The sequence below is a fragment of the Equus caballus genome, chromosome 19 (assembly GCF_041296265.1).
Source record: "Equus caballus isolate H_3958 breed thoroughbred chromosome 19, TB-T2T, whole genome shotgun sequence".
NCBI classification, from domain to species: domain Eukaryota; kingdom Metazoa; phylum Chordata; class Mammalia; order Perissodactyla; family Equidae; genus Equus; species Equus caballus.
Window position 1 is genome coordinate 43,374,306 of NC_091702.1, and position 14,376 is coordinate 43,388,681.

The 14,376-nt window shown below is 40.0% G+C and overlaps 1 protein-coding gene and 1 long non-coding RNA gene across 3 annotated transcripts in view; one reads left to right on the plus strand and one right to left on the minus strand.

Annotated features, from left to right (window-relative positions):
• Nucleotides 1-390: 390 nt before the first annotated feature.
• Nucleotides 391-2,125, minus strand: LOC138918987 (uncharacterized). 2 transcript variants are annotated; one of them, XR_011428818.1, is made up of 3 exons: nt 2,034-2,125; nt 751-1,272; nt 391-659 (listed from the first exon to the last, which is right to left on the minus strand). It is a non-coding gene; the product is annotated as an uncharacterized lncRNA (long non-coding RNA). The 2 variants fall into 2 exon arrangements; XR_011428819.1 differs by having other exon boundaries at nt 751-1,301; nt 2,034-2,108.
• UBXN7 (UBX domain protein 7) overlaps nt 1,013-14,376 on the plus strand; it is a 41,380-nt gene continuing 28,016 nt past the window's right edge. The window contains exon 1 of the mRNA XM_001499603.7: nt 1,013-1,147. Within this exon, the coding sequence (XP_001499653.4) occupies nt 1,075-1,147 (73 nt within the window). The 5' untranslated portion in view covers nt 1,013-1,074. The remainder of the gene's footprint in view (nt 1,148-14,376) is intronic.

A 14,376-nucleotide genomic window follows, 5' to 3' on the forward strand; every position in this document is an offset into this window, starting at 1 on the left:
ATATGTGAGTAGGAGGTGGGAAGTGGGAGGCTAGAACCTAAACTGAGTTTCTTTAACTTTATTCTCAAGGTGGGAGATCATCAGATTTGAGTGCATGAGAGCACCCCATAATTGTTTAAAAAAATACTTAAAATTATATAAGTAACATACTAATATTATCTTAGTTTAAACATAAAGGATAAAAAATTCCTCAAAGTCTCCCTTCACCATCCTCCCTCTCACTACCCCCCTTATTTCTCACCTCTCTAGGGGTAATCGTTATCGTTCTGAGGACAACTATCCAGTGCCCTTTGTATACATTCCTTTCCTCTACTGTACATACATATAAACTTTTTTTTTTTACATAAATGACACCTCCTCGTTTTATAGGTGAGGAAATTAAGTGAGACCTTGAGGGGAGACACGAGTTGACAAATTTATTGAAGGAAAGCGGACTGAACAATCGTTTGTTAAAACCTACTATGTGTCAGACTCTGCGCCCAGCGCTTTATTGGCAGGAAGGGATTTGGTCTTTACTTCTGTTGGATGGGTCGCTGCACTAGGTTAGCTAAGCAATTAGTTTAAAGGTTGGGGAGCAGGTGCGAAAGTCGCTTCAGTGCAATGATGTAGGATTAGTACTTTGATGGGAGCTGCACGAAATCCAGCAGAGGGCTGTGGAGCTGCAAAAAAAAAAAAAGAAAAAAACCCGTGTCATCTGCATTTGGGTCTGGCAATAAAGCTTGTGAAGCTAAGACGCGAAAAGCCTACTACCTGCCGAGCCCGAAGCTTCCTTCGGAAACCAGGAATCGACACCGTGTCTACAAGACTGGCCTTAGAGCTTGGAAAGGAGGGCACCAGAGGTTGCAAAGAAGGATGCGGCGGGCGCCAGCAACCGAACAGCCATCCCGGAGAGCAGAGAGAGCGCTCTTGGACCTGTCTAGAAGTGCGCCTGCGCCAACCGCGGCGGGGGGGCGGGGCGGGAGGGGCGGAGCTTGGGGGCGGTCAATGAGCCTGCGCAGACCGCGCGGCGAGGTGGGGGAGGGCGGTCCGTGTGTGTCTGTGTTGTTGTTCGGCGGCAGCGGCGGCGGCGGTAAGATGGCTGCCCACGGGGGCTCCGCGGCGTCGTCGGCGCTGAAGGGGTTAATTCAGCAGTTCACCGCCATCACCGGTAAGAGACGCGGTTACCGGAAGGTGGAGAGTGGGGTCTGGAGCGGGCGGCCAGTCCGCCCCGGGCTTCCCCTCACCTTCATGCATTCCTCCCTCGGGCTTTACCCACAGCTCCCGTCCTCCCTCCTGAGGAAGAGGCGACGACGGCGTCGGGTCTGCGGGTTCAGGCGGGAGACAGCCCCCCCAAGCACCCCATACCCTCGTTCTCGGTCTCCTCATAGTGTGGAGGGAGACCCCCCCGACCCCCTGTCAGCCCAGCCCCGGGGAATGGGCCGAGCCCATCCGCCCCCGCCGGCCCGGGGACCTGGGGGCGGGAGAGGTTGGGGGCCGCACCCGGGCCACCGCCCTCCTCCTCCTCCATCATCTTCTCCTCCTCTCTGTGCAGCCCTGGGGTGCAGTGCATCCCCTCGCCTCCTTTTTCCATTCTTCCTCGGCCAGGTCATTCTCCCCCCGTCCCTGGCCTGCCCTTCCCCTTTCTGGGCCCCTCGGAGCCATCGCTGTGGCCCTGGCGTGTTCGGGCCCTCCCGCCTTAACGGCGAGGCCGGTGGGTTCGACAGCGCCTTTACCGATCCCGGGGGATAGGCCGCCAGAAAGGGGGGGTGCTGAGGAGTACCTTCAAGACTGAGCTTTTAAGAGAAGAATAAGGGGGGACCCCCCGCCCCCCTTAATAGAGAAGGCCTGGAGGAATCCTGGGTGGCGTTTCCCACCTCCCCATAATAAAATCATAAAGACCGAGACGATGGCGCCGGGGCCTCCTGCTGATAAAATAGGGATGGCGGCAGAAACTTCTTTGAGAGAAAATCAGTTTCTGGGTGTCAGTATCCCCTAAACCCTCGGATTTTCTTTTCCTTTGGACCCCTGCGAAGGGCACACGCAGATCCTCTTACCGCCTGGAGGAAAGGCCCTAAGCCATTCTATGAATTCTCTCTGTCTTGTTTCTGATGGTGCTGAACTTTTTTTGCATGAGTTATTAGAGGGCGGAGCAAATGATGAAGTTCTCTGTGGAGTGATTTGAGAGAAGAGTACTCCATGTGCTTGAGTGTAATTTTGCCGTTCTAGTTTGTCATTTTGGAAGGAGGTCAGAATGTTAGTTCCCTCCCTTAGCAGATCTGTACTTTATCTGGCAATTTGTTAGATGCAGAGACATTTCCACTGATAAGGTACATAGAGTTTGACGTGCAAGATCTGGTTAAGTAAAATTTTATATTGTTTTTACCACTACTGGTTGTATGCACGTTGCCGTTTCGTAATTAAAGCTAGTTTTGTTTTTTGCTCTGCAATGATAACTAGACGTTTGATGCTGTATCCAGTTTGTGGGCATGAAACAAAATGTCAAAGTTGGTAAAGTACAATTTGTAATAAAATTGGGACAAGGAATGGAATGATAACTTTTCTTAATATTGTAAAACTTTTGCTTTTGGACTATTATATTAAAGGTGTAATGCATTTCCCAGTGTCTAAGCAGACCATCATTAGTAGGAGAATTAGAAAATAACTGTGTATAAATTAATATTGCTACTTATTTTTACGTGGAAAAGTCTTTGTAGTGAGTCAGATGTAGAAGTGATTATCATTATTAATCTTTTCTTTAGATTTTCTAGAGGTGGTTTAAAATGCCACCTGTTTAATTTCGGTTTTTTCTGCTAACTACCACCCCTTCAGTAACCCAGATTGTTTTAACCTCACATTATTTTTTCCAATGCAACATTTTTGTTAGGTATAGTCAGAGTCCAAAGTGTGGTGAGATGAAGAGATTCACTTAATTGCTTTAATTCTGTCCTTTATCTATTAGTCTGCATGGCTTGTTTCCTAGTTACAGGGCTTTCTATTCCTGAATCAAGTTGCAGACCCTCAGTAGTCAGTGGTATCTAGAAGTCTGTAAAAGGGAAAAATACCTTAGATTTTTCTTAATGTATTATGAATTTCTATTAATAATTTTTTTTGATAGTTTAACTATTAGAAACACATGATTTGCCCCTTCAATCTTTTTCACATATCTTAAAAAAATTTGGGGGTCTGTCTACATATTTCTTAAATTGTAGTATTTATGATTAAAAAGGTACTATTTGATATTTATTCATTGCTGGATGAATTAAACTGACCTTAAGAGCTTGTGCTCTGATTTCAAAAAGGTTTTACTTATCTGGAAGCTCAGCATTCTGGTAAAAGCAATACTTTTTTTTTTTTGAATAATGAGGTTAGAGAGAAGACATACAGCTATTTTATTTTATTTTATTTATTTATTTAATTTTTTTTTGAGGAAGATTAGCCCTGAGCTAACATTTGCCGCCAGTCCTCCTCTTTTTGCTGAGGAAGACTGGCCCTGAGCTAACATCCGTGCCCGTCTTCCTCTACTTTATATGTGGGACGCCTACCACAGCATTGCTTGCCCAGTGGTACCATGTCCGCACCTGGCATCCGAACTGGCAAACCCCGGGCTGCCGAACCCCAGGCTGCCAAAGCGGAACGTGCAAACTTAACTGCCACGCCACCAGCCCAGCCCTGCCCCAGCAATGCATTTTAAAAAATACAAGTCTTACGTTTCCTGTGGCATTTAGAAGTAGGACAGAAAATTGAAAGAATTTTAAGTCTTATTTCTCATTAAATAGAACAAATCTTGTTTTATATATATATTATGTCAGTATGAAGTAATGACTGAGTTTTTAAAAAATTGTTAAAAGGGTATCACAGGGGCCAGCCCTGTGGCCTAGTGGTTAAGTTTGGTGTGTTCCACTTTGATTGCCCAGGTTTGGTTTCTGGGGACCAACCTATAGCACTTGTTGGTAGCCATGCTGTGGTGGTGACCCACACATAAAATGAAGGAAGATTGGTACAGATGTTTGCACAGGGCAAATCTTCCTCAAGCAGAAGGAGGAAGATTGACAACAGATGTTAGCTCAGGACAAATCTTCCTTAGCAAAAGAACAAAACAAAGCAAAACGCCAATATCACAACTACATGAAATAATTTTGAGAAAAGGAGAAACTAATCCACTCTCACAACAGCAATATTATTCATTTCACATTTTCTTCCAATTCTTGTTTAAATATTTATTTTTAAATTTTATTCTTTTTTTTACATTGTGCGTCATGGTATATGGAGTTTAGAATTCTGAAATTTTCAATTAGCATTACATCATAAATATTTTTTCCATGATCAAACTCTTTGATAAGCAAGTAGCCAAGGGAAATGGTGGTCTTTGAGGTAATCATATTGGGAAGCTGTTTACATTTACCATTGATGCCATTAAAAATCATTTGAAGCTACATAGAAAACCAGTCCTGTTACTTTATAGTCTACCACATTTTACAATATTATTAAGTTTGATCTCCCTTGATATTCATCATACATGGCTTTGAATGACTGGCTGACTGCTTTCAGGAGTCATATCAGTTCTCAAAACATGAGGAAAGAATGTGCTGCTGGACCAGAAGGTAGTTCCAAAAGAACAATTTTTTAAAATGTTTTGAACCGTGGCAGTATCCTGTTAACATCAACTTGGGCTGACATCCAGCCACATATATACAAAATGCACAGACGTAATCAGAATAATTCATGGGATGAGGGATACATAGACACTATAGAAAAGGTAAAAATAAACAGGCAATCAGAACATAAGGACAAAATGTGAGGGAATAGAAAATGGAAGCTGAGGAGAGTACAAGAGGTTGCTAGTACGTATAGAATTCCATAAGGTTTTGTGCATAGTAGGAATTCATGTACTTAATGAAATTATAGAACCTCAGTTGTAGAAGAGACCTTAGTTTAATCTCTCTCTAAAGTTGTTGAATGAATGCATATTTGTTATAGAAATTAGAAACGTGTGTGTAGTATTGGCTTTGTGGCCAATCTCCGGTTATATTCTTTTCTGCAGTTCATTTCTTTTGGGTTAGTATTAAAATATGTTTAAGTTCTCTGTGTCAGGAAAGGTAGTTGCAAGTGTTCCAGAAATCAAAAGAAAACTCTTATGGAATTTTAAGAACTATTTCAAAAGGTGATAATATTTGAGCAGATATTTAAGAAGTAATAAATTTTGAATTGTGAATGGAATCTTACTGATAATTCAGTATTTATTGATAGACTACTCTTTGCCAGGCATGGTTCAGATCCTGAGGATACTATGGTGAGCAAGACATGGTGTCTGTCCTCAGAAAGCTTAAAGGTTAAAGGTTAACAGGAAGACAGACACATGAATAGGTAGTAATACAGTGGGAGAGGGGTAAGGAGCTGTTTGGGGGGCACAAAAGAGGGAGGTCAAGAAAGGCTTCCCAGAAGAAATAATTTCTTGGCTAAAACCTAGGGAGATATTTCTGGCAGGAGGAACATATGCAAAGGCCTGGAGGAGAGAGGGACAGACATATATGTATACAGAGATAAGAAAAGAGAGGTAGCAGGTTTAGGGAATTGATGATTATTCCAAATGGATAGAGCATAGCTGGTGGGAGATGCAAAAAAATGCAGCTGAAGAGATAAGTGGGTGCCAGATTAGGAATGCCTTGTAACCCGTGTTAAGAAATCTTGGCTTTATTCTGAGTGTAGTGGGGAGTCAATGAGAAATTTTAATTAGAGGAGTGATATAATCACATTTTGGTTTTTTAGAAAGAGCTGCTTGGCTATAGTGGAGAAGAGGTGGGCACAGAGATCAATAGAAGACTGTTGAATTAGTCCAAGAAAGACACTCGTGTCCTAAAATAAGTTAGTGGGCAGAGAAGTGGACTCTGAAAGATGTGGGAAGAAGTCAGAGGAGTCAGGATGAAGCTTAGGATTCTGTTTTGGACATCTAGGTCTGTAATAGTGCTGTTTGTGAAGGCATGGATAATAGAAGAGGTTTGGGGAGATGATTAGTTCAGTTTTAGAAAAGTTGCTGCGTGTGGGACTTCCAAGTGGAACTGTTCAATAAGCAAATGAGTATTTAGGTGTAGAAAGAGGAGTGACATCTGAGGAGTCATATTGATGGCAGTTGAAGCTATAAAAGTGGGTGGCGTCTTGTAGGGGAGAGTGTAGTGTGAGAAAAAAGGCTCCAGGATACAAAGCCGAAGGGACACTAACGCCTGACAGACTGCAAAGAAAAAAGTACAGAGAAGACTTGGGAGAAACCAAAGATGTAGGAGGAAAACCAGGGAGAGTGTGATGCTACTTCCAACATCAGGAGTACAGTAATACCTCAAATATTATGTAAACACTTTAGGAAACCAGAAATCATTGAATATTCATAGGTCTTTTTGGTTAGGGCTGGAAGATATTTTAGAAAGCATCTTGACCCATTTCTGAGTTAATCAAACAAGAAATTGAAGGCCTGAAGTAAAATGACTTAGGGTTATGTCTAGGTCAGTGCTTGTTAAACTTATTTGTAGGAAAGGACCTTTTTTAAAAAATTTCCAATCTTTATGGATCATTACTTTTGTAAAATACAATAAAAATAATTGCTTGAAAAACTAAATAAAAATAACACATAAAAAAAAGTAAGCCCAGATTCTTTTAAAAATTGAAGTGTAATTTGCATATGGTAAAATCTACCCTTTTTAGTGTGTAGTTGTGACTTTTGATAAGTGCATACCATTGTGTAGCCACAATTAAGATGCAAAACAGTTCCTATCATCCTACGAAAATTTCTCCTGCCCTGCTGTAGTCAACCCCTCCCCTCACCTGTAGCCTAATCTTTTTGACTATTGTTTTTCTTTTCCAGAATGTCATGTAAATAGAGTCAGAGTATGTAGCCTTTTGAGTCTGGCTTCTTTCACTTAGCATACTGCTTTTGAGGTTCATTTATGTCGTTGTAGTATGAGTAGTTACTTTTTATTGATGAATAGTATACCGTTGTATGGACATACTACAGTTTGTTTATGCATTCATTAAGTGAATGGATAAGTGTTGTTTTCAGTTTGGGAGATTATAAATAAAGCTGCTAAAAATGTTAGTATACAGATGTACAAATGTGTGAATATAAGTTTTCATTTCCCTTGGATAAATAGCTAGGAGTGGGATTATTAGGGCATATGATAAAGGTATAATTTTAGGAAATTACCAGACTTTTCCAAAGTCACTATACCATTTTGCATTCCCATCAGTAATGTATGAGAGTTCCAGTTGCCCATTTATTACTTTTAATTTTCTGTAGTCATTTTAGTAGGTGTGTGATGGTATGGCATTTGGTTTTAATTTACATTTTACTAATGACTGTTGATATTGGGCATTTTCCATATGATAATTTGTTGTCCATAAATCTTTCAAGCCCCAACTTTTAATTATTAGATTCAACAGACATAAAATTACTCTATCAAATTGCTATAAAAGTTTCTAATACTTACACTGGAGTTTCTGTTCTTATCTTTCGTAGACTGGTAATAGATAGCTGGTGTGAGGACCACAGTTTGAGTAGCACTGGTCTAGGTAATGGCAGAACAGGGACTAGAACTCTGGTGTCTTTACTCCAAGCCCTGAGTATTTTCCACTGTATTACTACTTTCCTCGGTATAGCTTCCTTTTGTTGATCTGACGAAAGTTAGCTGTGTTTATCTATCCCCTAACTTAATCATTTCATTTCTCTTGCACTTAGTAAACTTAGTTTTCTGTGTACAAATTCTTTTTTAATGTTTTCTATTCCTGAACGCTTAAAAACTCCAGAGTGGAAGACCGATGAGGTCAATAGTTAAACTTTCACCTATTTCTTGCAACTATCACCCACTCCCATGTCCTTGGTGAACAGTCTAGCTTACTTTGTTATTTCTGGGGGAAATATAGAACCAAAAAGTAACCTCTTTGTTTCTCTCTCATTTCTGTGCTCTGTCCCTCTGGGTCTATAGAGGGAATGTTTCTTTGTTTTAAATCTTTATGACTGCTATATTTTGGTTCCTTGATAGTAGTGAAGAGACTATCCTTCTTTTGGCACTGAAAGTAGTGTAGAGACTAGGTATAAGGGACTGCTCAAGTTTGAAATATCTCTTGCTTCTTCCTTCCAGCTGTGGTGGAGACATGGACTGCATTACACGTTTGGGTCTATTTCCTATATCAAGTCATTAATGGAGAGAGAGTGTGAACTAAGATGTAGCAGCAAGGAAATGGCCACTGATAAATTGTGTGCCACAAGCTGGGTTAAATAATGCCCATTGGTGCCATTAGCAAGCTTAAAACAGATGGAAGAAAGAAGTGATAAGGGAAAAATAAAAAGGGTGCATATGGTGAGAAACCAAGTGGGACTCCTGCCACAGAGTATGGATTAAATATTAGTGTTGCCTCCCCTGCCCTTCCCCAGCCAAAATTCATGTTGAAATCCTAACCCCCAATGTGATGGTGTGGGGCCTTTGGGAGGTGATTAGGCTGCAAGGATGGAGCCCTCATGAATAGGATTAGTGTCCTTAAAAAAGAGACACCAGAGAGCGCTCTTGCCCCTTCCACCGTGTGAGAACACAGTGAGAAGACGATTGTGAACCAGGAAGCAGGCCTGTACGACACACTGGATCTGCTGGAGCCTCCAGAATGTGAGGAATAGATGTTTGTTGTTTAAGCCACCCATTCTCTAGTGTTTTGTTATAGCAGCCTGAACAAACTGAGACACTGGGTTAGATTAAGCTGTCCTGCTGCTACCTATAATATTGGACCTCAAAATGAGCTCGTTTAAATAAGTTTACAGATAGTTTAACTCTGTAAGGTTTTTATTAGCCCCCCCACTTTTAAAAAAGGTATGTTCTTTATTCTGAATGTAAGATAGAAGTTCAAATTTTTTACAGCTCACCCATCAAAAATTGTTATTACCTCTGAGTATATAGGTAAAACTTGTAACTTGATTAAACTTGTTATCACTGTTTGTTTCCCCTATATCATTTAGCCCCCCTTACCTTTCCTCTGCCCTTTCAGTTAACCTTCACTTCCTCATATTCCTCTGTTTAGCCCAGTGGCAGTGTTATTCCCATTTTGGCTAGGACAGTTTTTGTTGTGTAGGACTATTCCATCCGTTGCAGAAGATGTAGCACTTGTATTAGTTTCTTGTGGATGCTGTAACAAATTACCACAAACCACATGGCCTAAGACACATTTTCTCACAGTTTTGGAGACCAGAAGTCTGAAATGAAGGTGTGAGCATTCTTTGGGGGAGAAGGGCTGTTTTTCAACCTACTATAGCAACCCTGGCTTCTCTCTGTTAAATGCCAGTAGTGCCCCCTCATCCCCTAGTTATGAAACACCAAAAATAGTCTGTCACATTACTAAAAGCCTCTATTATGTTGGAATCTTTAATTATCTTTCAGTTATCCTCTGTTTCTAAAATGATACACTAAGTGATACACTAAGAATGACTGATTATACAAGCACGGATGTCTCAGATAATTTGGCTTTATTTAAGAAAGTGACTGGTATACTTTGCTTCTGGGGCCCCTCTCTAATACTACTTTATTCAGTCTTGCCATGATTTAGCATGTGCTTCCTTTTAAAAAATCTACATATGTAGAGGCCCCTTTTTTTGAAAGCTCTTACAGGTCACTATCCTGATAAGCTCCAATGATGGAAGTTATCTGTTACATTGTCAAGAGAGATGTTAAAGAGCCATCTCCAGGATATGCTGCCTACAGCTTAGATTCCAGCATTAAATGGTTAAGCGAGGATTATAGATAGGATGGCAATTCTGGACCTCAAATGTTGACACCATCTGCCCCCAAAATATCACAGTTGTTATTTCCTTTATTGTAGCTTTATTTTTGTGTCTTAAAGTCATTCCCTGTAGAATCTCTTTTAATAAATTCTATTTTAATCTATAGTTCAATAGACCCATGGACCTTGGAAATTTTGGAATACTTATCTATACTTTTATAAAGTTTTTTTATTGCCTCTACATCAGCTCTAGATGTTTCTCCCTAGTCACACTGGAATACTGCTTAGTTGTTACAAATTTCTTTGGAGGAGATGCCTTTCATGTATCATTTTATTCTTTATCTATAACGTTCACTTTATTCTAGAGTAGTATTTTTTGCTTTCTTCATTGTACTTCTGCTTTTTAAAAAAGATGAGTGTTTAATGTGAGTGAAACATTTTCATAGCATGAGATGAGGGAGGGAAAGAAAACTGTGCGCTGTCTTACTCTGCCTGTTTACTATCTGACAAAATGTCGTTCTCCATGAGCTATATATAAATATTCACACTTCATACTTCTAATATTTTTCATGTGTCATTGATGGATAGCTTGAGTACCATATAACTTGGGACAGTCTTTTTATTAATAGCCAGTTATTTGTCAATAAGGAGCTGTGCCAGGTTCTTTAATGTGAATTTTCTTAATCCACACAAGCATTTCATGAACTTGGTAATATCCCCATTTTATAACTGAGGAAACTGAGACTAGCTCAGTGTCACACAACTAGTGAATGACAAAATTAGGATTCAAACTCAGGTTTATCTCAGTAGTATCTGGGCTCTTAGTGTCTCTTCTATACCATTAGCTTGAGAACAGAAGGGAATATGAAATATGTGTTTTCTGCATCACTGGGTATAGGACTGGCCAGAGGAAAAATTTTGATACCTTCATTCCGACTGTTTAGTGTCTCTATTCCCAGATAGCCAGGGTCGTTTTGGTGCTCTGAGTTACCTCCCATGTGACTCTTCATTTAGGCCTTTCTTGTGTCTGCCCCAAAAGGCACTTGGGATGCTAAAGCTACTGACACCTCAGTTTATTGTTACTGAGTTTTAGGGGGGAAGCAATATGATTGAGTTAGTTTACATTGTGAAATAATTGATACATCCTTAACTCTTCAGTAAGTGTTTATGGCTTTACAAAGGATTTTTCCCCCCAAATTAATCTCTTAAGTGGTAGCAATTTTAGGCATCATAATAAAACAAAGTGAAAAAAAATTGAGGCAGTTAGGAAAAGACTTTGGGGACAGGCAGACCGTATTGTTAACAGGCCAGCTTGCCTGAGGATTGGCTTAACAAGTCTTCCTGATGTTCATAGCATCTTTTATTTTACTTCAGAACCAGCAGATTCTCTAAATGGTTCCCCTGTCAGTGGCACTGGAGTTCTGTTAGTTGGAGGGTGGTGGAAAGGATGACAACAACTATTTGTATGTAGTGGTCCTTTTTAAGTTGAATTTCCTTATGAACAAATAAATTTCAAAAGGAATGAAAGCAGCCAACATTGGTTGCTGTTATGGAAGAAGGGAGTGTCACTTGCCCATCAGCATGTTCTTTGTGGTGCTTTAGTGCAATGTGAGCACCTAGAGAGACAAGAGCCAAAATGTTATGAACTCAGCCATTTAATTCTCTGAGAAGAAAAAGATCAGTAGATATCTTGAGAAGCTAGTTTAGGGTTCATTGTGAGGCAAATGTAACAGTTCATGCGTCTGTCTCCCAGAACAAACAGCCAGAGTAGTCTACCTATTAGGAACCTTTTAACTTTCAGAAGCTGCTATGTAGATAAGTAAATTAAAATGGCAGAGTACAGTAGACACTGAACTTTTAGACTATCATTTAAGAAGTATAAGAATACAACACGATATAATTGGACACAGTGTGAAAATATTAGCTGAACAGAGCCTCAGGTTTTGAGAGAAATAATATGGAAGCATGAGTCTTGAAATTGTTCATCAAACTTGTGCTGGTTTTGCCCCAAGAGTTTGAGTTTGATTACCTAACATGAGGTTGGCTATTGGGATATTTTAATTCCTTCCTCTCCAAAAGTTGCATTTGTTTTTGTTTTGAGATTTCCTTTGTTTTTGGTGAGAAACATTGGCCCTGAGCTAACATCTGTGCCAATCTTCCTCTGTTTTGTATGTGGGACACCTCCGCAGTGGGTGCTGGGGATACCACGACAAAAGAAGCTTCTGCTCTTGGAGGAGCCAGAAAGTAAACCAACATTTACTGCTTAGTAGTGTTATCTGTCTATATAATAGAAGAGTATCACAGGGATGGAAGTGGGGAGGTAGTGTCCACAAATGGGCAGAATAACACTTAGGGTGATTTTTGAGCATACATGAACTAGATGAAGGGGAAGATGAGGAGGATAAGGACATGCAAGCGTGTAATTCAGTATGACTATACTGAATTGTGTAAGATGGGGAAGAGGAGAGCCAAAGCCAGAGAGAGAAGCTGAGGCCTGATCACAAAGGAGTTTCCAGATCATAAGGACTTTGGAATTTATACTGTAGGTGTCAGCCATTAAAGAATTTTAAGCCAGTGGAGGATATTATCAGACTTGTATTTTGGAACATAACCTCAACAGCAAAGTAGAAGATAGAATAATGATCAGTTAGGAGTCTTTTGTAGTAGTCCAGGTAAGAAGTATTAAGGGCTTGATTTAAAGCCTTACAGATAGTAGTGGAAAAGAGAAAACAAATGAGAGATTTTATGAGTAGAGTCAGCACTTTCATTTGTGGCAGTAGGGCTAAACTAGAGCAATATCATGAATAATCCTCCCGCTGAGAAAAAATCCTGAATAAAATGTGTATTTAAAAAAATTTTTCAAAAGGCATCATTGGGCTAACAAGAAAGTAAAGAATGCTCAGAGGCTAAAAAATGAAATTAAAATGCAGATGTTAGCTAGATTTAAAGCAAGCCTTCACCCTGATGGAATCTGCCTAAACTGAATGGCTTTGAACTTCTCTTTTGATAGCCTCATAGGGCACAGGAAACAAGAAACAAAGCCTGCTGCCTTCCCAAGGAGAGGAGTCTGAAAGGAGACCTCTCCCCTTCATGAAGCTGAGACTTTATTGTTTCAACCTTGACAGTTGGCGAGTGGCAGGAGATATCTTCCCTGAGAATTTAGAACAAGTGTCCTTGCAGAGTCACATTTCCCATGTGGTCTTGTAAAACTTCAAGTCAAGAATGTATTTAAAGTGGTCCCACAAGGTAGTGCCCACATGGTGCCTTACAAAATCTTGTCAAATCAGATCCTCTTAGGAGGAATGTACCTTCAACTCAGGCTTCAAAAATCTACAAATTAAAATTCCAGGGCACAGGAGATCACAATTTAAAAAATCACAAAATACACAAAAACCATGGCATAATGAGCAAGAGCCAGCAGAAAGAAGAGACAGTGACCCCTAGAGACTGCAGAAAGTTTGTTGTGTCTTAGTAACTCCAATAAGTTTGATTAATATGTTTGAAGAAAGGAAGAGATTGAAATATGAGTATGAAGTAAGGATCTCTGAAACATGACCAAGCAGATTAGGAAAAAACCAAAAACAGGACTTCCAGTTATAAAAAATTAACTGAAATTAAAAGCTCAGTGAATAGGTAAAAAACAGATTGGTACAGCATAGAGCAAAGAGTTCTAACACACATCTAATAGGAGTTCCAGAATGTGATAAGTGTGAATGGAGGAGTAAGGTAATTGTTAAATAGAAATGTCTGAGAAATTTTCAGAATTGATAAAAGATAATCCTTATGTGGTGGGAGTCCAGTGAACCTCAAGGAGGATAAATAAAATCAGCTGCAATAAATCAAAGTGAAACTGCGGAAGACTAAAGGCGGAGATGATCTTAAAAGCAACTAGAGAGAAACAACAGATTGCTGTAAAAATGTTTTTCTTTAGTCTGGCAACTGATTTCCCAGCAGCAACAACAGAAGCCAGAGGACATTGGAATGCTGTCTTCGATGTACTGAGAGAAAATAGCTGTCAGCCTTAAAATAGAATATGCAGTAAAACTGTCTTTCAGGAATGACAGCAAAATAGAGACATTTTTAGAACACGAAAAGACACCCCCCCTCCCCAAACATACCCACCCGTTAGAAGGAGATTCTAAGGGACATAATTCAGGTAGAAGGAAAGTTACCCCAGAGGGAAAGCCTGAGATTCTTTTTAATAGCCACAAAATGTTCCATCAAATAGATTGTACAATTTTGACTCTACTACTATGGGATATTTATGTTTCCAGTTTTTCAATATTAACTGAAGCTGTACTGAACCTGTATATGGACATGCTTATGCATGTAGTATTTTATGTAGAATAAATAAAAGAATAAGTCATCTTTTGACTAGAAGCCCAAATTACTGGGTCAAAAAAGGAATGAGTATTTTTATGTTTCTTGATGCAGGTATAAAATTATTATTATTTTTTTTTTTTAAAGATTGGCACCTGGGCTAACGACTGTTGCCAATCTTTTTTTTTTTTTTTCCCCTGCTTTATCTCCCCAAATCCCCCCTGTACATAGTTGTATATCTTAGTTGCAGGTCCTTCTAGTTGTCGGATGTGGGACGCCACCTCAACGTGGCCTGATGAGCGGTGCCATGTCCGGGCCCAGGATCAG